Here is a 27,240-nt window from a genome sequence, read left to right as displayed (position 1 = left end):
TATGCAAATATTAATATGCCATATGTAAGGCCTCTTGGAATTTTTTTTTCCCTGAGCTGTCAACACAATTCAATCTCCCTGTCATTATTATTTAGAAAAAAAAATAGAATCTGCTCGGTGTTTCACTAAACGGGGAACATTCCCCCTGTGGATCTTAACTCGGCACCATTCTCTCCTTTGTGTGCAGGCAATTTTGACTGGGTAGGGAACGACTTTACCCAGAATGCTGGCACGGGCCTCGTTATCAACCAGGCTGATGTGAGGAACAACAGGAGCATCATCAAGCAGCTGAAGGATGTGTTCGAGAGGGACTGGTACTCACCCTACGCTCGGACCGTGCAGCCGACCAAACAGCCCAACTGCTCCAGCCTGCTCAGACTCAAGCCCCCCACCAACAAAACTGCCACGTACGGCGCCCACGCGAAGGACCCCGCCAGTGTCTAGCGTGAAGGAGCAAACTGACAGGACAGCTTGCCTTTCCTATTTATATATAAAGGACTTGAGGAGAGAAAAAAAAATTTAATATGTCTTTTTTAGGGAAAAAGCACACTGACACAAAGATATTCTCTGAACGCCATGTAATATCTCATCTAACACTATCTTAGCGGTGTGTGCACTAAGGTTAGGACTTTTCTATTTGTGACTCCTGACAGAGAATGTCATTTCAGCTTGGAAGTTAGTTTTTATGTTTGCATACAAATTTTAAGACTTCGATGCCTCCTCCTTCCTAGTTTTAGAACTTTCTCTGCCGACCCACCTGGTCGGTTCTTACGAAGCTTAGCATGAGGTCAACGCTTTCTCATACCCTTCTGAGATCTGCTTCTTAGAGAAGTGAGCGAGGCTTTCACCGCAGCCAAGGGACTGATCAAGCCAAGTATCTACCCCGCGAACCGTCTCCAAGACCCGTGCAGTCATCCGAGCGTGAGCAGCTGACATCTCATGCCAGCCTTGGCATCCTTGAAAACCACCCTTTTGCCTCCTTGTTCGTTTTCTTCGAATACCGTCCCTTTTCCTTGGTACCACTTTTTTTCTCTTCTCAGAGACTGTTCTTCTTAGCCTCAGTGTCCCTCTGTTCACCTCCATGCTAGTTCCAAGTACAACGACGTCTTTTGAAACTGTATGAATTCCTCAGAATGGATACCAAATGGAAATGGCGGTCTTTAATTTTCACCTTTCAACTGCATTTTCCCCTCAGATGAATAGTTTAAAACCACAGCCAGCAATATGTATCTTTTCTCTCAAGCTCAGAAAAATTAGGTAGCTACCTGCCAATATCCAGCAAGCGATTAGGTCTGCATTACGAGAATAAAGTAGTTTTTCACATTTTTTTTTTGTTTGTTTAGCTTATGGTATTATAAAGGAAAGGTCTCTATGCATCTGTGGGTTTTAGTTTCTTTAGAATCATTCATTATGCTGTTAAGGGTATGCCAGCAAATCTTTATAGAGCTATTTAATATACCAAATGCTTTTCAGAGAAATGCAATTTAAATACTGTGCTTCACATATTTTACTAAGAAACAGAAATATTGGATTATTGTTCTATGATGTCGTCGTGTGTCGCTGTTTTATACCTATACAACATATAACCCTGTATTAATGCAGACCGTAGCCACCCTAGAGACGGGCACGGCCTCTTTAGCCCAAATCAGGTGGTCACCAGGATGCCAGTCTCAAGGTCGCTCCTGACCCCTCGGGCCTGGAACAGTCCCGCACTCCTCGGTCTCGGGTTTCTATTGGTAATGTAGGGACAGTCGTACTCACCTACCTCGCGTAGACGTGGTCACGGTAGGAACTATTTATAACTTGTTTTGATATATAAATGCTAAGCATTGTGATGTATAATCTTTTTCCTGAACTCATCTTTGTGGAATCCTGAAATAATCAATCCTGGGGTCTCCCAGAGAGCCCACAAGGGGAAACAAACCTGCAGCCTTCAGCTGTACATGTGGGTGAGCACAGGAGCTCAGAAGCCTTGCTGGGGATCGGGACTGTCATCATTTTGCTGGAATGTTGTGTCGGGTCACTCTGGCATAGGTAACCACCATACGCAACAAGACATTGTGCTGGTCATTCTTGAGGACCGGCACACGTGTGTGCTTTCAGAGCGCGGGAAAGCAATGTCCATTATTGTCTTTTGTATCTAGAGACTTGCTTTCTGCTACGCCAGGCAGAGTGACGGAAGAAGCTCTGAGTCTCATCCAGCCAGTTCCATTGGTGTAGAAGGGCTGTTGCTGGTCAGCTACTGGTCATGTGACTTCTTTCTCTTTGCTTCCAAGACAGGCTTTACTGGATTTATGACCATGAGTGAAGACGGCCGGGAAGGACGGGGAGATCCGTAACGGATTTCCTCACCACTAGTGGCCAGGCCATGAAACTCCAAATATTTACCATATCCCCAGTCCTTATTTGAGTAGGGGAGTTCTCCTGCCCCTCATCTCGGTAAAGTAAAGGTGGTTTTGGAAATGATTTTAAAAAGAAAGAAAAGAAGAAGCAGAGTAGGCATGGAGACAAACAAACATACCAAGTTCAATCCTGGGCAAGGAAGAGCGACCCGGGGGCCTAGGTTCCAAAGGGCATCTGAAGGGGAGAAATGCTGTTGTCCCCCGGAGTGTGTGTCGCAGCCATGGGACAAGGGTTGGCTTGGTGTAGGGGGGGCCCCTTTCACTGTCCCTCGCTTTTGCATGTGATAGGAGAGAAGTGCGCCCATTATAAAATGACCATCTTTGCCATTTTGCACTGAGCCCATCCGTAAGGTGGCACCAGGAACCTGTCCTGGGACTTCGTGCCCCCAGCACCAGCAGCAGCAGAGCCCTCCCTGGCCCAGCGGCCCACCTCCTCAGCCAGGCCACTGACTTCAGGAGGCAACGCTGGCCTCCAGGCAGCTAGGAAAACAGCCCCTGCCCAGAGACCGGCATAAACCGGCCCAGGTCTCCTAAGAGAGCATTTAATTTGGCAGAACTTTCTTTTGCATTTCGATGCTTTATCTACCCTGTAAGAGTGGCCTTCCTCTCCTTCCAACTCTGTCTGTGCTAAATAGACAAGCTTCCATTCCACCCCCCACAAACACCCCACGAATTATTTCCCAAGAGGGAAAGAAGGCAAAGCAAAAACACTTCATTCGAGACAATCTGACGATGTCCTTGCCAGAGATTAGGACCAAGAGGCCAACTGCTAACTTCCATTGTTTTCTCCATAAATATTCCAGGAGTTATTTCCTAAAGGGGACTATGAGAAGGAATGTAAACACAATTCGAGACCATAGTTTAGATTTTGTGTCACTTACATGAACCTAGTGCCTTATTTCTTCTCAAGCATTGGTTTTAACGGTGATTCACTAAGAGAAGACTTCTGCTTACGGGGGGTCCAGTAAGTCTTTCTGAGGGGCCTGCCAGTCAAAAACGTGTGCATGATGTCAACAGCTTTCATGTAGCCTGCTTTCCACCCGAGCCACGCGGCACTGAGCACCCCCAAATCAAGTCATCGACCACACTGTCAGACATCCACACTGTTGGCCTCCACACTGCCACCGGCCGCCAGTGTCCCCCCTGGTTAAGTCACAGCTTATCAAACCACCAGAGGGCAAGTGGAATGTTCTGGATGATATCCATGCTCTGTGAATGCCATGCTTTGGGTACCTGAAAATGACAGAAGCGAGGCACGCTGAAAATGTCCCCACTCTCTTTAAGGGACCTTGTAAAGACATGCTCATGGACTCCCACAGTCTCGTGGAACGTAGCATGAAAACCAGTGTCTAAAAGTCAAAGCAGACCCAGTAAAGGAAAGAAAAGAGCTGTGGAAAATGGTCCATCAGGTAGCTCTGGGCGCCTCTTTCTCTCCGGGCTGTCTCCGTGCTGTTTGTCTCACTGCTGACTACGTTTTCGTGAGACGGGTCTGACCACACTGTTGGTTGACCCTTTGGAAACTGTTTTGTTACAGCAGTGACTGGTTTGTTCAAAGTGCCTCGCTGAACCTGGGACCAGCAGAAGCTCATTTCCCACCAGCCTGTGGCTGTTCTCAAGTGACTCTGATGCACTCTGACTTTTCTGTTTGTTTTTAGAAGCTTTTATGGAACTAAATGCCAGGGGAACACAAAATAAAGAGACTATCAGAATTTCTTGATAAGATCAGACCCATGGTCCGTCTGTCTCAGGAATTCTCTCCCAGAATCTGCCTTTTTCTCGTATGTATAATCGCTTGTGTGAGTTTCTCTGTCCAGAGTTCATTTCATTATCTTTAGTATTTTAGGGATTTGAAGAGCTGCCTTCACCTGCAATGGGACCGTTCTCTTCCGCAATGAAAGACACTTTGCTATTGGTTATTCATATGCAGTCTCTAAGGAACAGCCCCATACGTTGAGGACAAATGTTCGAATCTTTGGATTTCTGTATTTAATGAACCGGTGCACTTTATTATAAGCCTTTTGAAGGGGAGATCCATATAATGTCCATTTGACCTAAGGTAGGCTGGATAAATGAATCCATATTCAGCATTTTCCCATGTGCTGTGATTTAGCTTTTTCTTTTCCTTTTTTTTTTATATGCTGGTAGCCAAATAGCTGTTCATCATAAGCTGTTACCTTATCGATTTAAGTTGCCGGAGGCTTTTTAATAGCCCCGAAGTCAACCCCAGTTCATTGCCTGCCTTTCCCCTTTGAGAGAATTCCCATCTGGTGGCTGAATTATGAAGATATTGCTTTTTATGGTGACTGGATAGGTATTCTTCAGAAGCTTCTTGAAATAGTAAAAACCAAACTTTCTTATTTTTGACCCATCAGCAATCTTGTACTTGTAGAGTTCTAAAAAAGGTCACCGTTCACTTCTATTTTGGCAATTTGCTGAAAAGAAATGGGAGATTTAATAGGCTGTTCTGCGTTTTCTTCTGTTATGTTCATCTACTAAACTTCTGATTCTGTTACAAAGGATATCTTGGATTTTTAAATGTTTCTTTATGTAAATAGGATAAAGTTGTACCTGAACGTATCTATACTATTAACCTTAAAATCCCTAAATAAATCAGTGTGATAAAGGGCTGAATTTGGGGGCATCATTAAAATTCTCAAACCTTTCATATAATCAAATGCTCGATTTTTTCATAAGTAAATATTATCTGGTTTTTTCATTGTGAGATGAGGCATTTATTTTTCTCCTCAGGGTCCAGACTATGCTCTGGCCCAGTGACAGAGAAGGAATTTGTGGATATAGGTTCAGCCGCCTCACACGCTTCCCCACCACACTCTATTCTTTCTAGGCTTCAACCCATAACCAAATACGCCTGGTGTCTGCTCAACAGACCCAAATTGAATCTCAGGTCTGGAAGATTCCTTGAAAGCCATCGAAAACAACTCCTCCAAACGCACACATCCCCTTCCTATTTGGCCACTCAGAAGCTGAGGACCTCCTCAAGCCGACACATCAGGAGTGGTTACTAGTCCCTTTCACAAGACCCACACAGAGTACCGTCTTATTGATTTGCTCGCGCAGCTTGGATTTGAGACAACATCTCACCTCTGAAAGAATGTACGCGATGGGTACCCTTTTTATACAGGGGTGAAAGCTGAAGAGGCATACTTTTTTTAAAGCTGTCATTTGAGAGTTTAACAAAGGCTTAATAAAGCCAGCTTGATGAATCTGCAATAGTCAGTTATAATTTGATTTTGTCAGCTGTTTCTGAATCCTGCAATTTCATGTTTTAGAAATTGGCCTAACAACCTAATGAGAGACGATCGTGTGCGAGGAGTCCAATTAAATCATAGTAAGGATGAAGATTATTTATGATTTATTTTTATTTTATAGAAAAATTAGTAAGGAAAAAATCCCTCCTTTTACAAAATTGATATCTGGCCATCAAACCCATTCCGTCTGGCCTCAGACATGTTAAAAAATTGTTAATTCCTTTATGGACTCCACTGTCTTTCATGGTTGAAAGAAATCTTAGAAATGGTTGAGAAATACTGAGCTCACACAAACATGGATAAACCCGGTTTCTAATTTGGAGTTTCCACGCGTAAATATACAACAGATCTCGGGAGTATGACCTCAATGTCCAGCATTAAAAATACTGAAATTCCAACATTATGGAGGAAGAAGATCTCTAAAGACAACTCAGAAAGTATGACCGACAACAAGTGATTCAGAGCTTAATCTACGGTTGCACTTACTCTTGCTTCAAAGTGGAGGTTATCAACTGCTTTAGAAAGTACATGTTATCAAAGGCAACATTCTCCCCCCAAAAATGTAGTAAGAGAAAGAAACACTATGGTGTCAGGGAAGTTACGGCATTGATAGAGTGCTTTGAAAATCCTCCATCAGAAAGTGTCACTGAGAAAAATGCTCGCCTGTCCCCAGCAGTAAACTGTGTGTTATTATCCATGTTTCCTGGGTGGATCTATAGTTTCCCTAGAGTCCCGGGGAGACCACATGCATCACTCCTACATGAGCAGAACCATGTTTCTGTCACTTGCACACTCCACACTGGCCACAGCCAACTACACCATGACTCAAAGGAATTCACATATGGGCTGGGGGTGACCTAGGAAGAGAGAGGAACCCAGCAGTGCTGTACGTGTTGAATGGTACCTGGCCCCCCCACCCAGAGCCCTCCTTTACGAGCCCTCTGAGTGTGAGATCTAGAAAGGAAGTGGGCAGCAGTAAGAGCAGCCAGAATAGAGGGGAGCAGAGTCAGTCTAATGACGCTGCTTAGAGCAGTGACAGCCACACTTCTGTAGGTGAGACACCCAGACTTCTTGTTGACCCACCGTGTCTGCTTTCAGGTTACTGGAGTAATGAGTGATCCCTGAGCAATGAGGCTGCACTTTGTGGTTACTGGGTTGCTTTCTTATCTTTCATACTTTCTTGTGTATCGACACAAATAAACTCACAATAATTGAGATAACCTGACTGTGCGTCTGTTCCTTGCCACGCAGAGGGGCCTAACACACTTCCAAAAGTTACAGCTATCCCCAGGAGACCATCCTGAGGAATAGCAGAAGCGCTGTAGTTACCGTGTCTTGATTAGACGCGGGGCCCCACTGGCGATCTCCAGTGAATCACCTGGACCCACCTGCGCGTGAACGTCAGATCCAGATATCCTGGAGTTGTCAAGATGAACTGGAAGACTGAGGACGGAGATGAAAGTTCATTCAGGAGAGGACTACTCCATAGACACAGACACTGAGCTGGAAGAAAGAGGAGGACTCCCAAAGCCCAAGTCCATCTTTTTTTTAACTGTATGAGGAAAATGAGGCGTAGAACACACACTGAGTTAAGTAGAAGCAGATGTGTTATAAATTTAGAAATTGTTTTTAAATACATATCCTGATTGACTTAATAAATGCAAAACTTGCTAATAATATGCTGAGTATTTGGAGCAAGGGGGTAGTTTACAGGGATTTCTGGAAGATGGAAGTCACACTGTCCCCATGCAGTCTGGCGAGGGAAGACGGGTCTTCTTGTCGCCATGCGAGGGATTGGAGGAAGTGGGGCAGAGACCAGGCATATTTAGCCTGGGGTCTCTCCCTACTAAAATTGGGTAGAGATTAGTACTATCAGAAGAAAGTCAACAGTTTTTGTGTGCTGTTTCACATGTAACCTCCTTGTGGACACTCATTCCAAAGTGTCATAAAACACTACCATTTCGTTTATGGGTTGGAAACCAAGTTCGTATTTTGAAGTTTGTCACTCAGCCAGTCAGTTTGTGGTCATGGATATGAAGAGGATGCGTGAGGCAGATGATTTAAGTCTAAGGTCTGCTGACAGTCAGATCTTGCCAATGTAGTATTTGCCTGTCATCAGGTGGCCCAATCCTGTCACACCACAGTGTGACGCTCGGTTGTGTGTGTCAGTTTGGGTGGGTGATAGCCCCCAGGTATTCAGGAAACGTTGACCTAGGAGTCGTTGGCAAGATATTTTGTAGATGGGATTAAAGTGGGTCATCAGTTTCAAGAAGGGAGATCGTTTTAGATCATCCACCGGGCCTGACTCAGTCAGGTGGAGGGCCGCAGGAGCTGAACTGAGCGCATCCTGATGAGGACGAAATTCCACCTCTGCACGGTAGCCCCAGCTCCTGCCTTGGTTCCTGGCTGCCTGCCAGCCCCACAGAGGAGAGGCCAGTCCTTTACGATAAATCAATCTCTCTCTCTCTCTCTTTTTCTTTCTCTTCCCCTCCACCTAATATGTGTGTCTGTGCCCTACTTGCTCTATTTTCATGGTAAAACCCTGACTGATAAACATAGTAATAAGCAATCCCAAACTCTTAGTAGCTTAAAACCACAAGGGTTTTTTTAATTTGTAATTTTTTTCTTTTCCTTTTTTTTATTAAGTTAAATTAGCCAACATAGAGTATCATTAGTTTTTGATGTTGTGTTCAACGATTCATTAGTTGCATATAACACATTTTTTTGAGTATAGTTGACACACAACGTTACATTAGTTTCAGGTGTACAACTTAGTGATTTGACAAGTTTATATGTTACGGTATGTTCGCCACCAGTGTAGCTGCCATCTGTCCCTTTACACCTATCACCTTACACCTGTCAGAATGGTTAAAATCAAGAAGACAAGAAACAACAAGCATTGGTACGAATGTGGAGAAAAAGAAACCCTCGTGCACTGTCAGTGGGAATGCAAACTGGTGCAGCCACTGTGAAAAACAGTACGGAGGTTCCTCAAAAAATTAAAAATAGGAAAACCATATGACCCAATAATTCCCACAATACCCACAAATACCAGAATTGGGTATTTGTCCAGGGAAAACAAGAACACTAACTCCAAAAGATACGTGCACCCCTATGTTTATTGCAGCATTATTTACAATAGCCAAGATAAGGAAGCAACCTGAGTGTTCATCACTAGATGAACAGATAAGGATAATGTGGTGTATATATACATGATGGCATATTACACAGCCATAAAAAAGGATGAGCTCTTGCCATTTGAGACAACATGCATGGACTTAGTATTATGCTAAGTGAAATAAGTCAGACTGAGAAAGACAAATACCGTGATCCCACAAGGTTTATTTTTTGTTCCCACTGCATGTATTTCATGAGTCAGCAGGGATAGTCTTCTCATCGTGGCCACTCAGAGATCGAAGCTGACCGAGCCAGTATTGCTGTCACTCTGCCAGAGGGCAAGGAGATTGCTGGAGGGTCTTATATCAGCAAGCAATTAAACTCTGGCCAGGAAATAACACATGCCCTTTTGTTCACAGTACAATAGCCACAACTAGTCACATGATCTCAGCAAGCCTAACGCTAAGAAATTCAATCCTACCAGCATTTCTGGAATGGTGGAGAATACAAAACATCTAGTGAATAGTATGAATGGCTAACATAGTTAATTAGAAAAATACAAACTCATCAATGAGCTTTTCATTTACAGTTGAGGACAAATTTATGATGATAAAAAGTAAGGAATACTTAAGAATATAAAGAATATGGACTCCCTGCATAGCGGGGAGTCTGCTTCTGCCTCTCCTTCTGCCCCTTCCCCTGCTATGTTCCCTCTCTTTCTCTCTCATTTGCTCACTCTCAAATAAATAAAATCTTAAAAAAAAAGGAATGTGAAGAATATAAGAATTTTAGGATCAGAATGACTCTCTAAGAAAAGATGAATGGAAACAATAAAGCATACTAAAGTGTTGAAACTTTGGTGTTGGTAACTGCTTAAAAAAAAAAAAAAAAGCCAAACTCTTAAAACTTGAGTCAGAGATGTCAACCAGCTGACTTAATGCTTAGGCAAAGGCAAAGATAATCATGGACCTAAGGGATTCAAATTGCTTTCTTTAATGTGGTTGTGTGTTCTCGATATCTGTTTAGGTGAACTTCGTTGTCTGCCAACATCTAAAATAACAGGTGAATAAGAGTGTAACTAAAGAAAAGTGTGTTCCCAGCTGAGCTTTATGTGTCTGGTTTTCCAAAACAAGGAGTCTCGGTCTGGCTTTGCATTTCATGCGCTCATTTCTTGATGTGTGTGTGGTAGCTCCCTTTAGTATGTAGGCTTGCTGCTCACTAATCTTTTCTCATTTCGTTCATGAAATAAAACCATCTATTTTTTAAATATGTGCTTCCCAACTCCTTTAAACAAATAATGTACTCCTAACTTATATATTACCAATTTCTCTTAAAATTATATCTCAGGAAGCAAAGGGCCTTTCAGCAGGATGTCATATGTTCCCTAAAAACTTAGACTTTACTCCCATTCATCTAGGTTATAAGAATTAAAAATACAATGAATGTATTTGTTTTATGTGTGAAATAACACGGGAAAACTATTCAATATAACCAACATTTCTTGAGCACCAATTCTCTGCAGTACTGGAGTTGATGCTGTGGAACAGACAACAATGAATGTCCCTGTCCTCAACGGAGCTTACGGTCCAGTATGGAAAGCAAACCCAAGCGAGGCAAGATGGCGGAAGAGGAGGGGACCCTGTTTCATCTGATCCCTTGAATTTCGCTAGATGTCTATCAAATCGTTCTGAACACCTATGAATTCAACATGAGATGTAAGAAAAGAATTGCTAGAATTCTACAAACAGAAAAAGCAATCATTGGTGCCAAGAAGTGAATCTGAAGGGATATATCAGAAAACAAATGGCGGGGGGAGGGGGGGAGGGAGCCCCCTTAAGCTGGCACTGGGAAGCGATATACCAGCAGAGCACAAAATCCGAGCTTTTAGACCTCTGCTCCAGCGAGAGGTCCCTGCCTGAAAGGTGCTCAAGTGGCAAAGCAGGGCAGAAGCCTAGGTGGGACAGTGCGGTCTCAGGGTCCCCAGGAAAGAACGGGGTGCCCAAGCCTGCAGAATTCCCAAGCAGTGGAGTGGGGAGACTGGCTACAGTCAGTGAGCCCAGGAGTGGGCTCTCAGTTCGGTTTGCCATCAACCACAAACCACAGCATGACTGGGTGACAGATCGACAAGCAGGGGCCCTGCAAAGGGCAGAAATGCGGCAACCCTGCTCTTTCCCCTGGGGAGGGGCGGCGCGGTGTGCACCACAGGAGTCTGCCTCTCTCAAAAACTGAGAAAAATCCCAAATGCACAAGCTCACCTTACACCTAAAGGACCTGGAAAAAGAACAGCAAATAAAGCCTAAACCAAGCAGGAGAAGAGAAATGATAAAGATTAGAGAGAAATCAATGAAATAGAAACCAGATCAGCAAAACTAGAAGCTGGTTCTTACACTGTTGGTGGGAATGCAAGCTGCTGCAGCCACTCTGGAAAACAGTGTGGAGGTTCCTCAAGATGTTAAAAATCGAGCTACCCTATGACCCAGCCATTGCACTACTAAGTATTTACATGAAAGATACAAATGCAGTAATCTAAAGGGGTACCTGCGCCCCAGTGTTTATAGCAGCAATCTCCACAATAGCCAAACTGTGGAAAGAACTGAGATGTGCATTGACAGATGAATGGACTAAGAAGATGTGGCCCATATATACAAGGGAATGTTACTCAGCCTTCAGAAAGGATGAATACTTAGCATTTACATTGATGTGGATGGAACTGGACGATATTATGCTGAGTGAAATAAGCCAATCAGAGAAAGGCAATTATCATATGGTTTCACTCATGTGGAATGTAAGAAACAGTGCAGAGGACCGTAGGGGAAGGGAGGGAAAACCGAATGGGAAGTCATCAGAGAGGGAGAAAAGCCATGAGAGACTCTTAATTATAGGAAACAAACTGAGGGCTGCTGGAGGGGAGCTGGGTGGGGGGAAGGGGTAATTCGGTGACGGGCATTAAGGAGGGCACGTGTGTGATGGGCACTGGGTGTTATACACAACTGATAAGTTATAGAACATTACAGCTGAAACTAATGGTGTCCTATATGTTGGCTAATTGAATCTAAATTTTAAAAAGAGAGAGAAAGAAAAAGAAAGGAAATCCAAACACGGGATCACTCCAGTTGGAGCAAAGAATTCTGTAACATTTGCCGACCACAGTGCTGTGGCCCGTTTCATCGGTAGAAGTGTAGTTGGAAACAATCCAATCCAGAGACATATTTCCCTGAGTCCCAGTAAAAGGCAGGACGGTCAGGAGATAGGAAGTGTGTCAGAGCTGACCCCTCACTTGCATGGACGCACCCGTCTCCATTAAACCCTGCGTACTGTCCCCCATAACCATCTCACTTCCTCCACTGTCACGAGCCGTGACACAACAGGGCTTATGTGGGAGGAACAGTTCACCCTGGATTGCAGACGATAGGGCATCTTTTACTGAAATTTTAAAACAAAGAATAACTAAAATCATGAGCTTCTTACTATGCTGATCACTGTTAGCAATTCTGACCGATGTTAATGACAAAATACTCCTCTTCAGGGAAAAAAAAACTGTTGATCTAAATTTTAACCAAATGACTACATTTAGTGGGGACAGACCCCCTGCCCTGCCCTGGGTACACATACTACTGTTCATGAGTGACATTCTTTTTCCATTTCTGGTAAAGGATAGAAACCATTAGCCTTAATCGCCACCCATCCCAAGCAGAATCCGTGTTTATTCCTTTACTCCAAAAATATCTAATAATCCTGTATTGTATTCCAAGTGCTGTGCTGAGTGCGAGCCATGCCAAAGCAAATAAGATCATTTCTCCCCTCAGGAACTTCAGAATTTAGAAAAAGGAAAGAAAAAAGTGAAATGTTGTATTTTAAACTTAAAGAATACTTTGCTTCCTACGACGATTGACTAGGAAGTACTGATCAGTCCATTTGCGGAAAACCCCTAGAAACGCTGGGCAAAGATTGAGTACCGGATTTGTTTGAATGCGTCAGAGAGAGGGAGGGAGGAAATTGCATGGTCAACATCTGAGAGACAGAACTGAGAGAAGTGGGGTAAGAATTTGCAGGCACTTTTCCTCAGAGGCGTCTGCTGATTCCAAAAGCACGGATGCTGAGGAGAGTTCTCAAAGGACTCAAGGGACTAAAACTACAGTAGTGGAAATCAGGTCCTCCAAGCAAGATGGGCCCTTCCAAGCCCCCGGCTTACAGCTGGGACTCTGCAGGGTAGTGTGTGAGGAGTGAGGGTGAACTGGAAACGGCCCAGGCCTATCAGGGGGCTTCCAGTGGTTTCCGTCTCTGAAGTCAGACGGTTTGGGACTGTTATTGCTTCCAGCTTAAGCCACCTTCCTTTTCAAAACCAAAGAAAGATAAGAACCCACAGATCAAAAAATTATGAACCCCAAGCAAGATGAATACAAAGAAAACCGCTCCTAGGCACATCACAGTAAACCAGCTAACTACAAGGACAAAGAAATTAGGTCTTTTTAAAATACATGCTACCTTCAACGAAGTGGCATACAAGTGACGGCCGGCTTCCCAACAAACACGGGGCCCGGCGGGCGGTGGGGTGACAATTCAGAGGGCTGGAAGAGCTGCCTCCCTAGAATTCTTTACACAGGAAAAATATTCTCAAGGACAATGACGAAGTCAAATGATTTTCAGGCGAAGAACACCGAAGGTTTTGTCACCCACCAAAAGAAACGCTAAAGGTTCTTCCTCATGCAGAAGGCAGTGGCCCGGACGGAAGCTCGGAGACGCAAGAAGAATGAAAATTAACAGGAAAAGTTAATATGTGAGCACATTTACACGAATCTGAACTGTGTAAATAAACACTTGTTTCTTATGGCAACACAAGCTGTTGAGCCTGGGGAAGTGAGAAGTCAATGGAGTTCAGTTGTTCTAAAGGGCCTTGTGCTGTCCAGGGAAGAATGAAGGCATTTATTTATTTCAGAGTTTAGTAAACCGAGAGTGTACGTTATGATCTATGAGGTAATCATTAAATGAGTAATGAAAATGATATATAGCCAATAAGCTAGTAAATGGACGGGGAGCGGATTAAAAAATAATTCACTAGAAGGCAAGAATAGAGAGACAAAGGAACACAGAAGAGTCCAGACAAATAGAAACAAATAATAAAAAGTTAGATTAAGCCAAATTTGTTCATAATGACCTCAATTTAATTGTTTTCATTCTTGTAATCCCCATCCCGTATTCCCCCATCCCCCCACTGACCTCCCCTCTGGTAGCCATCAGTTTGTTTTCTATGTTAAGAGTCTGTTTCTTGGTTTGCCTCTCTCTCTCTTTTTTCCTTTGCTCATTTGTTTTGTTTCTTCAATTCCACATATGAGTGAAATCATATGGTGTTTGTCTTTCTCTGACTGACTTATTGTACTCAGCATTATAATCTCTAGCTCCACGCATGTTGTTACAAATGGCAACATTTCATTCTTTTTTATAGCGGAGTAATCTTCCATTGTATATACATACCACTTCTGTATCCATCTTCAGTGGACACGGGCTGCTTCCGTAGTTTGGCTACTGTGAATACTATTACTATAAATGTAGAGGTGCATGTAGCCCTTCAATTTCCTGGTTTTGTATTCTTTGGGTAACTACCTAGTCACATGATTCCTGGATCGTAGGATGGTTGTATTTTTAGTTTTTGGAGGAACCCCCGTACTGTTTTCCATGGTGTCTGCATTCCCACCAACAGCACAAGAGGGTTCCCCCTTCTCTGCCTCCTTTTCAATCCCTGTTGTTTCTTGTGTTGTTGATTTTAGCCATTCTGACAGGTGTGAGGAGATATTGTAGTTTTGACTCATTCCCCCGATCATAAGTGATGGTGAGCATCTCTTCATGTGTCTGTTGGCCATCTGTATGTCTTCTTTGGAGAAATGTCTGTTCATGTCATCTGCCCATCTTTAATTGGATTATTTGTTTTTTGGGTGTTGAGTTTTATAAGTTATTTATATATTTTGGGTACTAGCCCTTTATCAGATATGTCATTTGCAAGTATCTTCTGCCATTGAGTAGGTTGCCTATAGTTCTGCTGATTGTTCTCTTCACTGTGCAGAAGCTTTTTATTTTGATGTAGTTCCAGTAGTTTATTTTTGCTTTTGTTGCCCTTGCCTCAAGGGAACTATCTAGAAAGAAGTTGCTATGGCCAATGTCAGAGAAATTGTTGCCTATTGTTGCCTGTGTTCTCTTCTAGGATTATTATGATTTCAGGTCTCACGTTTAGGTTTTTAACCTATTTTGAATTTGTTTTTGTGTATGGTGTAAAACTGTGGTCCAGTGTCATTCTTTGGCATGTAGCTGTCCAGTTTCCCAACACCATCTGTTGAAGAGACTGTCCTTTTCAGATTGGATATTCTTTCCTGCTTTGTCAAAGATTAACTGACCATATAATTGTGGGTTGATTTCTGGTTTTTCTATTCTGTTCCATTGATCTATGTGTCTTTGTGCCAGTAGCATACTGATTTGATGACTATGGCTTTGTAATATAACTTGAAGTCTGGGATTGTGATGCCGCCAGCTTTGCTTTGCTTTGCTTTTTCAAGATTGCTTTGGGTACTCAGGGTCTTTTGAGATTCCGTACAAATCTTACGATTGTTTGTCCTAGTTCTGTGAAAAATGCTGTTAGTATTTTGATAGGGATTGCTTTAAATGTGTAGATTGCTTTGGGTGATATAAACATTTTAACAATATTTTTTTCTTCCAATCCATGAGCGTGGAATGTCTTTCCATTTCTTTGTGTCATCTTCATTTTCTTTCGCCCGTGTTTTACAGTTTTCAGAGTACAGGTCTTTCACTGTCTTGGTTAAGTTTATTCCTAAGTATATTAATATTCTTCTTATTTCAGTTTTGGTAGGTGATATGTTTCTAGAAATTTATCCATTTCTTCTAGGTTGTCTAATTTGTTGGCATGTAGTTTTTCATAATATTCTCTTATAGTTGCTTGTATTTCGCTGATGTTGGTTGTTATTTCTCCTCTCTCATTTGTGATTTTATTTATTTGAGAACTGTTGTGCTGCTAGTGTTTCCTCTTATTATAATTTATAACAGAAATATCGTTCTTCTTTGTTTTCCATGAGTTTCTGAAAGGCTGTGTTGTCTATTTCCTGATTCTACTGGGATGCTGGAGAACAGTGACTTACAGTCTTATCCATAAACACTAAGGCGAGGAATTCAGCCTGGAAAAAATCCTGATATGACAAAACTGTAAAGAGTACATGGGTGACTAAGGTATGAGAAAGGAAAAATGAGCATTTTGGAAAAGAAAATGGGGAAGGAGAGTCCAAGCTGCAGAAGAGGCTGTGAACTCCGGGCGCAGGAATGGCTGAGTAAAGCCCGGGTCACGTTTCCTTCATATAGTGATGAGCACACGTCCAACCCAGCTATGCTCGCCTTTAAATACAAATATATGTTCTATCTGGATCGCTCTTTCTACTCTTCTCGAATACTCAAGAAAAAGCGCTACACTGAAACAAATCGGCCCGTGAGCTGGCCGGCAGGCTGGGAGGGCTGTTTCTACCCAGCGGTCGCCCTTCCTCTGCCCGGTGCTGTCAGGTCGCCGAAGTGCACAGCTGCACAGCGGCGCTCACACAGACGGGACTGCGCTCAAACGGAAACTTGAACTGACATTTTTAAAACGAAGATGCAAAGAGCGGTGACCGGCTCCCTGATTCTGGCTTGTGATCTGGAATACCAAGGTCGTGGTCCCAGGACATTCACAGGAAAACAGCTTTCTGGGTAAACTATAGATGTCGGCTAAGAGTCTCCAGAGAAATCAGTCGCTCTGTCCCGGCATCACCTGCCTTCCCTTCCGTCCTGGTGGGGGCAGAGTGCTGGGCCCCGGCTGAGCTGCGTGCCAGATGGAACCCTGACCCACCCTCAGAGGCAACCCCGGCCCTCGGCACAAGGAGGTTCATAGTGGCACCTAAGAAGCCGTTGAATGAATGAGTGAACGAATGAATGAGGTACTTTATTGCTTTTGAGCGCGTTTTCTTCCATGCATGTTAAAGGGATATGCCTCTCTATGTGATTTGTTCGTAATCGAAGCTGTCTTTGAGGCCATAATGTGTTTGTGACTAATACTCTGTATTCGTTGTCCCAATTCTGTGCATTCCTGATCAGCTGAGGTCGGAAACCCCGGAGCAGGGCTACTCCGCAGGCCTGGTTAAAGGCCAGGGCCACTCACCAGATAGTCACTCTCCCCTGGCTGGGATACGGCGGCCTCCACAGTAGCGTGAGCTGTCTGCAGAGTCTCCTCGGTCCTCTGGCTTGCCTTCAGTGAGTGTTGTTGAAACCACTTGGATTTGGGGCCTAGAAAGACCAGCTGGCCTCTGTAACTGGGCTGTCCCCAAAGTTCAGATCCAGTCTGTCGGGACACCCTGAAGCGACTGGGTTTGAGGATTCACCCAGAATAACCAAAGTCAGGGGACTAATGTAGAAAAGCCAGAGAACTAACTCACTCACAGTGAGAAATCGAGCATCCAGCGTCAGCCTGTGTGTATTCTTTCCTCAGAGGGAAGACTCTGGGGGGCCTCCTATAATCATAAGCTTGCTTGGTGAGTGTGGAAATCCAAGTCAAGGGGCATGTGTGGGCATAGGGAGGGACAACTTGCCAAGGAATCAGAGCCATCCCTCTAGCTCCCTGAATGTTACCTGACACTCCTAAACAGCGGAGTAAACACGCTGACAAGATTTTGCTTGCTGGGCTTCATTTTTCTTTCTTTCTTCTTTTTTTTAAAAAGACTTTATTTATTTGTCAAAGAGAGAGAGAACACAAGCAGAGAGAGCAGAGGGAGAAGCAGGCTCCCCCTGAGCAAGGAGCCCGACGTGGGGCTCAATCCCAGGACCCCAGGATCAGGCCCTGAGCTGAAGGCAGACACTTCACCGACTGAGCCACCTAGGCGCCCCTGACCTTCTCTTTTCATGCCTAGTGCAGGTAGGACTCCTTTGGTTCAAGAGTTGAGCAAGACTGCTCTTCGGAACCCCAGGCAGTATCAGTGTCCAGGGAAAATAATCCTCCTCCATGGCCCTACACGTCCTATCACTGTGATGGGCACCACCATTCAAGCCTGCACCCAAAACCTGTGAGTTACCGTTGCCCCCCACCCTACGTACCATGGGTTAGGCACCTAGCGATTTTAACTCCTCCCCCTACCTTGTTTCCCATCTGCTCTTGCTGTATACCCTCAACCCCGTGCAGCAACCTTCCTTGACCATCATCTTATATCTGGCGTAGGAAACAACATTCCTGCCTCCAGTATCACCTGCAACCAGCCACAGGGGCAGCTCTTCCCAATGTGCCCACTGACCACAGACTGACTGCTCTTACGGTATTTTGCTGGTGTGCCGCTTTTTGTGGATAAAGTCTTATTTCCTTCGCCTGCCATGGGAAGAGTTCAGATCTGACCCCTGCCCCTCTCACCTTTGTCCCTGCCCCTCCCCGTCGGCCTCCTGTGCTGTCCCTCCCTTATCCCAGCTCCTTGTCAGTCCTTGGATTTATGCCCCTTTCTGACACTTCCAGGCTGTTTCCTGGGCTGAAACCGCCATTCTCCTACTTGGCTTTATAACTTGTCCCAGGCACCCTCTGCTCTTCCCTGACCCCTCCTTCCAGCAGGCTGAGCGGGTGCTCACCGGTCATGCCCCTCGGACACCCATCACAGCCTGCGTCCCTGCGGCCTGCGTGGCAGCACAGCTAGTTTGTCGTGGATCCCAGCACACTGTGGGGCTTTGAGAGCCACGCCGTCCTAGGGTCCCTCCTTGCCCAGGGCTCGATACATGTTCACGGAGGAAATTAACAAATAAACATGTCAATTACGGTGAAGGTATTCCAGAACTGTGGTATCAGAACACCAAGGATCTGAAACTGGTTTGGGACTTCCTAGCGGTGTGATCACAGGCGTCGTAACGTCTCTGACTCTCCGTTTCCTCGTCTGAAACAAAGGCATCATAAGAGGAGCTCTCGGGGTAACTTCGAGCATCTGTGCTGTGTCCGGGCCTCATCAGGCAGTGTTGGGCTCATTTAAGTTGACTTTTGTCTGCATTCAGTCTGTGCTCCCGAAAGCTCTTGGGGCACAGCCGTGCTGTCCTGAAACCACGTCTGAATCACGGTCATGGACTGCGTTTTCTTGTCTCCTCCACTATTATTCATAAACAATCTCTTGAGCGATTTCTACAGGCGGATAGCGACACATTCTGTGATTGGTTTTACTAGTTTCTTTGTCAGCGGGTAACTTATTCCCAAGTAACTGCTAGTCACTTCACTTTAACCTCCAGTATATTAACTAAAAGCGTGTCCTTCAGCTCAGAGTATGAATGTCATTTTCACAAACACACACGAAGACATCTTAATCTCAGCCCCTGTAGCAAATGCTGGGGGCGGGCCTCCTCTGCCCCTCAGGGCCACGTCGCTGATAGAGTCCTGGTCTCGTTGGCACCTCAGCCCTACATTCCAAGTGCTTGCAATGGGGGAACATCATGGCGGGTCCTGTCCTCCTTCTCTCGGGAGGGCGATGGCCACTCCAGAGACTTTTCTGTAAGTACTACCTTATTTTCCATCTTGTTTCTCTCAGCTTTTTACTCTCCCGCTCCTTTCTTTCCTCTACAAGTGGAGTGTATGGGGGAATAAGGGACAGGAAAGTCCTTTCTGGAAAAGCCCCTTTTCGTCCCCCTTCTCTTCCCTCTAACTCTTGTCCAGTCCAGTGAGTCTCAGGAAAACCGGGAATTCCACCTTTCACAGGCCACTTAAACTGGGCCCAGGAATGTTGGACCCAGTCAACCAGCACTCACAAGCATCTCACTCTAGAAGAATTCTACTCCAGAATCCTGACCTCGAGCAGGCTCTCATCTGGAAAGAGATGAGTATGGAAACACAGCACTTCCTGTTTCCCAGGATATGCCCTCTAGTGCTGTGTGCACACGCGGGGCCTGGTTGAGTGTGAAGACTAGGAACGCAGCGTGGCTTAGCACAGAGGGCGCTGAGGAACAGAAGATGCTCGGGAGCCAGGGATACTTCTCCCATGTGAAAGAGGCTCACTGGAAGATTGTAGAGGGACACTGAGTATGCAACTGGGTTCAAAACAGGGAGGAGAAAAACAAAACAGCTTCATCATATCTAATTTCTACTATCTAACTTTTTTTTAAATATTTTGTTTATTTATTTGAGAGAGAGAGAGAGAGAAAGAGAGCATGAGTGGGGGGGGCAGAGGGAGAGGGACAAGCAGACTCCCCCTGAGCAGGGAGCCTGATGTGGGCTGGATCCCAGGACCCCGAGATCATGACCTGAGCCGAAGGCAGACGCTTAACCGACTGAGCCCCCCAGCTGCCCTCTAATACTTATTTTATAATTGGGGTTTTCTCCCACACTAAATATATGATTCAATAATCACATTTTTTTATATATTTGAACTATTTCATCATGACAAAGCTTTATACAAATGCTGAGGCAGTACACATAATTTAATATGATTTTGAAATGCTGTATTTTTTCCTTAACTTTGGCTTTTAAAGAAAGCTGTGTTTTTTACAGTGCGACAAGCCATAACACTATCTTTGTGTCCATGCAGGAACTGGTCCAGTACCTCACACTTTATTTTAATAGCCTACTATATAATATCTGTTAAAATCTATTACTGGATATGTCCCGATGTCAATTTTTTTAGAAATGTGTTTCAAGAAAAAGATTTCTATTTGCTTCTTGGAGAGGGAGCAGACTTCCTTATCAGAGCAATGTTCTATCATAAAAGTACCTGGACATCTAGCTCTTTCCTTCCAGCCGATCCCAGTGGAAACGACTTTCCCAAAGAGTGGGTATAGGAATTAGAGTAACCTGAGCTCCCATAGCAGAAAAACCCAGGCTTTTATTTAGCATAAATTTATTTCTTGACCAACAACAATCCAGCCTCTTCTGGGTCCTTGGGATCCTCTCCTTTGTCATGGTAGACAGAACAGGAGAAGCTCGCCCTCAAGGGAGGTGGGCCAGACCAGACATGGTGTTTCCATTGTTCTCAGTCCGTGTTACCCTCCCAGCATTGATGTGTGTGCGGCCTCTTCCACCTTGGAAATCCAGGCTGACTGCACGCCCAGGAAGGGGAGACGTGGGTTTTGGTGACATGAGCAACCTCTGTTTCAGGGTACAACAGTAATGGCTGAACATGCACCAGTAAATCAGAGGGGGGGTCTAGGTTTGGAAGGGGAAAAACAGCCTTGCCCCCACTGCCCAGATGGCCCGAGCTAGCTGTTGGTTGAATCCCAACTCCATGGAATGATAAAAGTTATAATGGGGTTGACGGATCATGTGCACTTCTAACAATTGTGGTAAAATACACATAACGTGAAACTTGCCACTTTAACCCTTTTTCAGCGTGCGGTTCCGCGGCATTAAGTACACTCCCATCTTTGTGCAATAGGCACCACCCACCCCCAGAACTTCTCCAGCATGCCAGACCGGAACTTTCTAGCCGTTAAACAATAACTCCCCATTCATTCCTCCCCGTAGCCTCTTCTGTTCTTCTTTCTTTCTATGATTTTGACTATTCTAGGCGGCTCACATAGGTGGAATCACGTAATCTTTGTCCTTTTATGCCTCACTTCTTTCCCTTAGCATAATGTTTCACGAGCACTTTTAAGTAGCCCCTTGCTACTTGTTCCCTCCTTCCCAGAGACAGTCACACTGTGAGGTTAAGGGCACAGTCCCTAGACTGTCAAGTCTGTCCAGGACTTCTGACCCCACTGCCAGGAGTTAGGATCTCCTGTGGACTGAATTGTGTTCCCCTCTAAGTTCATATATTGAAACCCTAATCAACCCCCATATACAGCATGTGACTGCATTGGAGACAGGGCCTTCGAGGGGGTGGTTAAGGTTAAATGAGGTCAATAAGAGTGAGACGCTGATCTGATAAAACTGGTATCCTTAGAAAAGAGGGAGAGAAGCCAGAGGTATCTCTCTCCACCATGTGAGCACAGAGAGAAGGTGGCTGTGTGTACGCCAGAGAGCTCTCACCAGGGACCAAGCTTGCACCAGCCTCCAAAATAAGGAGAAAATAAATTTCTGTCGTTTAAGCTAGTCTATAGTATTTTATTACGGCAGCCTGGGCAAACTAAGACAGTGTCAACGTCACATTAGGGAGAAGAGTCCGCACAAGACCACCCTCACTTCGGATTCCAACCCCAAGTTTAGGAGGTTCCAAAAACTACCCACAGGCTCAGTAATTAGCTAGAAGGACTCACAAAACTTACCAAAGCGATTATACTCACATGGATTATTACAGGGACAGGATATGAATTAAAATCAACCAAAGGAAGAGACGTAACCCAACTGTAGTGCACCCGTATGTTCTGCTCTCTCCTTTACTATGGACAAATCACTCATATTCGTATCTAAACCAGATCCTCTGCTGTGAGAGAGATCCCATCCCCCTCTCTCCCTCCCAGGAACATCACCCCAAGACCTGCTCTCATCATTTCCCACATCACCCCCTGTCAACAGACAAACAACAAGAAAAAGACAACAGACAACAAGAAAAAGACCCTCTCTCATACATACACCCCCATTTCTCTGCCACCCTTAAGCAAAAAACTCAACAGAATTTTCTTCTGCATCCCCACTTTCTCTCCTTCGGTCCCTAGAGCTCGCCTCAATCAAAGCTTCACCCTCACCACTCCAACCAGACAGCTCTTGCCAAGGCCCCCAGAGACCTTCACACTGTTAAAGCCAACGTGCAATTCTCAGACACATCTCACATGACCTTGAAGCAGCATTGGTTCCTGTCCACCACTTGCTCCTTCTGGAAACACTGCCGCCAGTGGGCTTCTGGATACTTCTGTCATTTGGTTTTCCTCCTTCTCAGACTCCTTTACCAGTGCCTTCTCATTTCACCAATCTCTTCATTTTAGAAGGCTCCAGAGCTTAGATCTTGACCTCTTCTCTTTTCTCTCTATATTCACTTCTCTATAGTATGCATGAAAATGCAGCTGATACCAAACCCATATCTTCTGACCAGGCCTCCCCATTGAACTAGGCACCAGCTTATGCAGCACACACACTCACATGTCTGGTGGGTAATCTGAGGGTAGCAATTCTAAAGTAAATTCCAATCTCCTCCCAAAGTCCTCTGGACCACTTTCCACAACCCCAAGTGGTCCAAAGTAGCCCTCAAATGGTCTCCTTGCTTCTATTCTTGCCATCACAGAGTTTGTTTTCAAAACAATAGTCAAAGTGATCCTTTTAAAACATCAGCTTGAACATTGTACTCAGTTCTTCAATGGAACCCCATCTGAGTTTATCGGATTTCTGTTTCTTGGGGCGCCTGGGAGACTCAGTCAGTTAAGTGTCTGCCTTTGACTCAGGTTGTGATCCCAGGGTCCTGGGATCGAGTACTGCCCTGGGCTCCCTGCTCCTTGGGAGCCTGCTTCTTCCTCTGCTTCCTGCTCTCTCCGTCTCTCTTGAATAAATAAATAAAATCTTAAAAAAAAATCCTGTTTCTCAGAGCATCTCTCAAAGGATTAGACTCACAGCATAAATTCACACATTGTTGCATCCTTCCTTGGCTTTTCTCCCTTCCCTGTCTCATTTTCTCTACTCCCTCACTTGTGTTTCCTGGGATCCTCTCTAAAATTAACTACTTGTATCCAAACAAAACCACCAAAAAGTGAATTTCCAAATCAAACTAACACATATTAGAGATCTTATCCAGTATCAAGCTTTACTAATAATTTCAAAGACACAGGTAAAGCAGGGAGAGGTCTGGGACACCATGTGGCTCCTGGCTCCTTCTTTCCCACATCAGAAACATGCTCTCTGGCCCAGAGTGAAAGTAAGGTTTCTGGGTCACCTCACGGAGTAGGGAGTGTTTAGGTAGTGAAATTTCTCTATTTTAGTCTCAGATCATTATAGGACTTGTGACATCATCCAGAGAGCCATGCTTCATAAATCCATAGACTCTAAGTTTTTTACTGCAAGCAATCCCAAACCGGGGAAGATACCCTGCTATAAGCCTTCCGTAAAAGACCCTCCCCTTAAAAAACACCATGAGTCTACTTACCTGGAAATCCGGTTAACCGCGTGTCTGTCCACCAGGGGATTAACCTGGTGACCCACCTTCTTTCTTTCCCTGGGAGCACCCCCCATCCCATCCCCCCCCCCCCCCCCCCCACGTATCAGGAGAACAGGTCGAAAGGTAAAGGCCAGCGGCTTCAATTTCCTCCTCCGGATCATCTCCCTCAGAGTGAAGGTCAAATGGTCTAACCTGCTGTTCAGCCACCTCCCACCCTTCTCTTACTCTGAGTTCCCTCCACGGCCCTACTGGGCTCCTCGCTGTTCTCGGAGGCCAAGCCTATTCCTGCCTCAGGGCTTTTCCATTTGTTCTTCCCTCTGAACTCTTTCTCCCCTCCCCCTCTTTGGAAAAACCGTGCCCCATTCTTCATACCCGACCTCCCTTTCCTGCTGTATTTTTCACCACAGCGTGTACCATTATGATTTACTTGGTTCCTTTCTCTTTTTAATTTTGAGAGAGAGAGAGAGCAAATGAGGGTGGGAGGGGCAGAGGCAGAGGGAGAGGGAGAATCTCAAGCAGGCTCCATGCCCAGCACGGAGCCCAGCGCGGGGCTGCATCTCACGGCCCTGAGATCATGACCTGAGCCAAAATCAAGAGTCGGACGCTTAACCAGCTAAGCCACCCAAGTGCCCTACTTGATAAATTTTTAAATTATCTGTCTTCCACTCTAGAATGTGAGGACCATGAGGACACTAAGTTTTACTGATCTATTTATCCTGTACCCCAAGAGCGTGGAAGACTGCTTGATGTATGAGCACTGAGCAATGCTGAAGTAATCTACAGCTCTCAGGGCGCCTGACCGCCTCAGTCGGCCAAGCGTCTGCCTTCAGCTCAGGTAATGATCCCAGGGTCCTGGGATCGAGTCCCGCGTCAGGCTCCCTGCTCAGCGGGAAGCCTGCTTCTCCCTCTCTCTCTGCTGCTCCCCCTGCTTGTGCTCTCTTCCTCTCTGTCAAATAAATGAATAAAATCTTTTTAAAAAAACTCTGCAGGTCCTCAAGGTTATTGTGTTTCATCTGCGCCGAGCCAGGCCCTAGGAAGGCTTAGCGGTGTGTTAAACCTGGGCCAGATGCAGATGGGAGGCCAAGGGTTCGGCCTCATGTCTCTACAACCAACTATGACTTTGCCTTCAACTCACTTTGTCTTTCCACTAGCGTTCCCAAGCATTGCAGAGATTTGAAAAGGCTAACTGGAATGAATGTTTGCACCTTTACTCCATGCGTGCTAGGCCTCAAAAGCTGATTTACTTCCACGGTATCCAAGGAGCCCGAATACTGTTATATTGGGCAAGTCACGTGGTCAAACCTTTGTCGCAGGGTTTACAGATGGACCATGTGACGTTATTGTTCCATCTATCATTAGTGGTTTGTGCTACATGAGATCTTATCATCGAAATGGCAAAAACAATGCCTCGTTTCTATAATTCTATCCCGGGCACTTTGCCTTGTGGCTCAGCAGCAGATCCCAAATATTTGGTACCAGAAGTTAAGGATGGAGAACTGCAGTGTTTGCCAGGGGTGCAGGAGCTCACTGTGAGCATACCCATGTGTCTTCTGGCTCCGTCTGCCTTCCTTCTGGCCCTGAAGGACGGTGAGCCGGTAGTGTGTCTTCTGTTCCCTATATGTCAGTATGCCCATCCAACCAAATCAGGTATGACAAAGGCTTCCAAGACAGCACACAGCCCAGGTGGTGGGACATCAGTGATCACCCTTGGCTTTTCCTCCGTACTAGCTAACGCCATAGCTGGGGCACGGAGGCTGCGGTTTTGCTTAACCCATATTATCTTTCCGTGGGAAAGCAGTAAAGTTGAACCTGGAGGAACAAAACCAGGTACAGCTAGGCTCATCTCAAGTAGTCCTCCTGCTCCCCAGCCCCAGGAGCTAAGGCGCCTTTCACCTCCCAGAAGGGCCATAAGTCTTTTCTTGCCCCCATTCCCTCGCAAGGAGAAATGTTCAGAAGCCAAGATGGAGGGGGAACACAGGTGTGTCTTCCCTAGAAATGAACATTTCCAAGACTTTCACTCATTCTTACTCTTCAATATCAAGCCTAAATAATCATTTCTTCACCTGTAAAGCTGAGTTATAGGGTACGTTTAGAGAGGAAAACTTCCACTCATCTTAGGCCATGTGAAGATCATGGACCAATCGTTATAAACCAACATTCACAGATACTGAGAACATAAAATGACTCCTAGCTAGCCCATGTGAAACACACAGATACTGCCCATGCCCTTTACAAGAATCATTTCATCTAATTCTTATGACGACACTGTCGGATGAATATTGTCATCATTACATGCCGAGGAAATTGGGACCCAGAGAGTTTAATAAACTTTCAAGGTCACTTAGCTATGTTGTGGCTGAATCAGCACTGAAATTCTGCTCTTTCTGACTCTAAACCTCTGGGTACTTTTACACTCTGCATGTGTTCCATATTGTATGGGTAGTGGTGGCGAGGAAGAAAAACTAAAACAGCCTACCGAATGGGAGAAGATATTTGCAAATGATATAGCCAATAAGAGGTTAATATCAAAAATATATAAAGAACTCATACAGCTCCAAAAAAGAGGAGGAGGGGGAGGAGGAAGAAGAAGGGGAGAAAAGAAAAGAAAAAAGGAAGAGGGAAAAGGTGGGTTTTTCTTCCTGTGATGAGAAGTGTCAGCGTTTGTTCTCTTAACGACTTTCAAAAATACCATAGGGCAGTGTTAACTGCAGTCCTCTTTGCATTCTTATAAACCGTTTCCCAGACTTTATTTCCAAGCTGACCCGCCTGTGATTGTCTGGAAAGCCTGAGAGTAGGACATTCTATTTCTCAAGGACACAGATATTGGTTCCCTATCTCAGCTTTCAAAGTCGTTGCACTGACGGCTCTCGCTGCTGTTCGTGGCCGGAAAACTCACACGCATCCCGGGATACGGGAGAATCCACATCCCACGTCAGCCCTGAAGCTGGGACTAAACCAGACAGAGAACGGAAGGGCGCTTCCTGCACCTTCTAACCCTTGTGTCGCTTGACGTACTACCAGCGCGTATGATCCCCGTCCCTAACCACCGTCAGAACAACTTAAGCACCAAAGCCCCGAGTCTGTAAGATTCTGGTTAAGCAGAAGGAAGTACCCACTGTGCTCTCCCAGCTCTTTGTTTGACAGTCTACACGACCATCACCAGCAACCCAAATTATTAATAGCTCTTCTGCTGGAAGATTTTTATCCCCACTGCCCAGTGGTGTGTCACAGCTGTTTGCTTACAACGGAGTGAACACGAGACAAACGAGGAAAGAGGGCGCAGTTGTCAGACGTGACAAATTCCTACAAGAAATGTCTTTTCCTGGCCATCACCTCTGCCGCTTGGGGTCTGCTGCACGGCGCACAGCAGAAAGAGGCCCTGTGCTTTCCCTGAAGTCCTCC

At 45.1% G+C, this 27,240-nt stretch overlaps 1 protein-coding gene across 7 annotated transcripts in view; it reads left to right on the top strand.

Annotated features, from left to right (window-relative positions):
* Positions 1–27,240, top strand: part of PLD5 (phospholipase D family member 5) — a 385,783-nt gene that overhangs the window by 348,358 nt on the left and 10,185 nt on the right. For 6 of the 7 annotated variants that reach the window (XM_057315031.1, XM_026487592.4, XM_044379889.3 and 3 more), the window contains one exon: positions 188–5,069. The exons of the other annotated variant lie outside the window; for it this stretch is intronic. In XM_057315031.1, the coding sequence (XP_057171014.1) occupies positions 188–444 (257 nt within the window). In that variant the 3' untranslated portion in view covers positions 445–5,069. Of the gene's footprint in view, positions 1–187; positions 5,070–27,240 lie in introns of those variants that run through there. 7 annotated transcript variants of the gene reach the window in all.

This window comes from Ursus arctos, unplaced genomic scaffold (assembly GCF_023065955.2).
Source record: "Ursus arctos isolate Adak ecotype North America unplaced genomic scaffold, UrsArc2.0 scaffold_2, whole genome shotgun sequence".
In the NCBI taxonomy this organism is placed as follows: domain Eukaryota; kingdom Metazoa; phylum Chordata; class Mammalia; order Carnivora; family Ursidae; genus Ursus; species Ursus arctos.
Note: the sequence above shows the minus strand (reverse complement) of the source record. Positions and strands in the feature narration are given on the sequence as shown.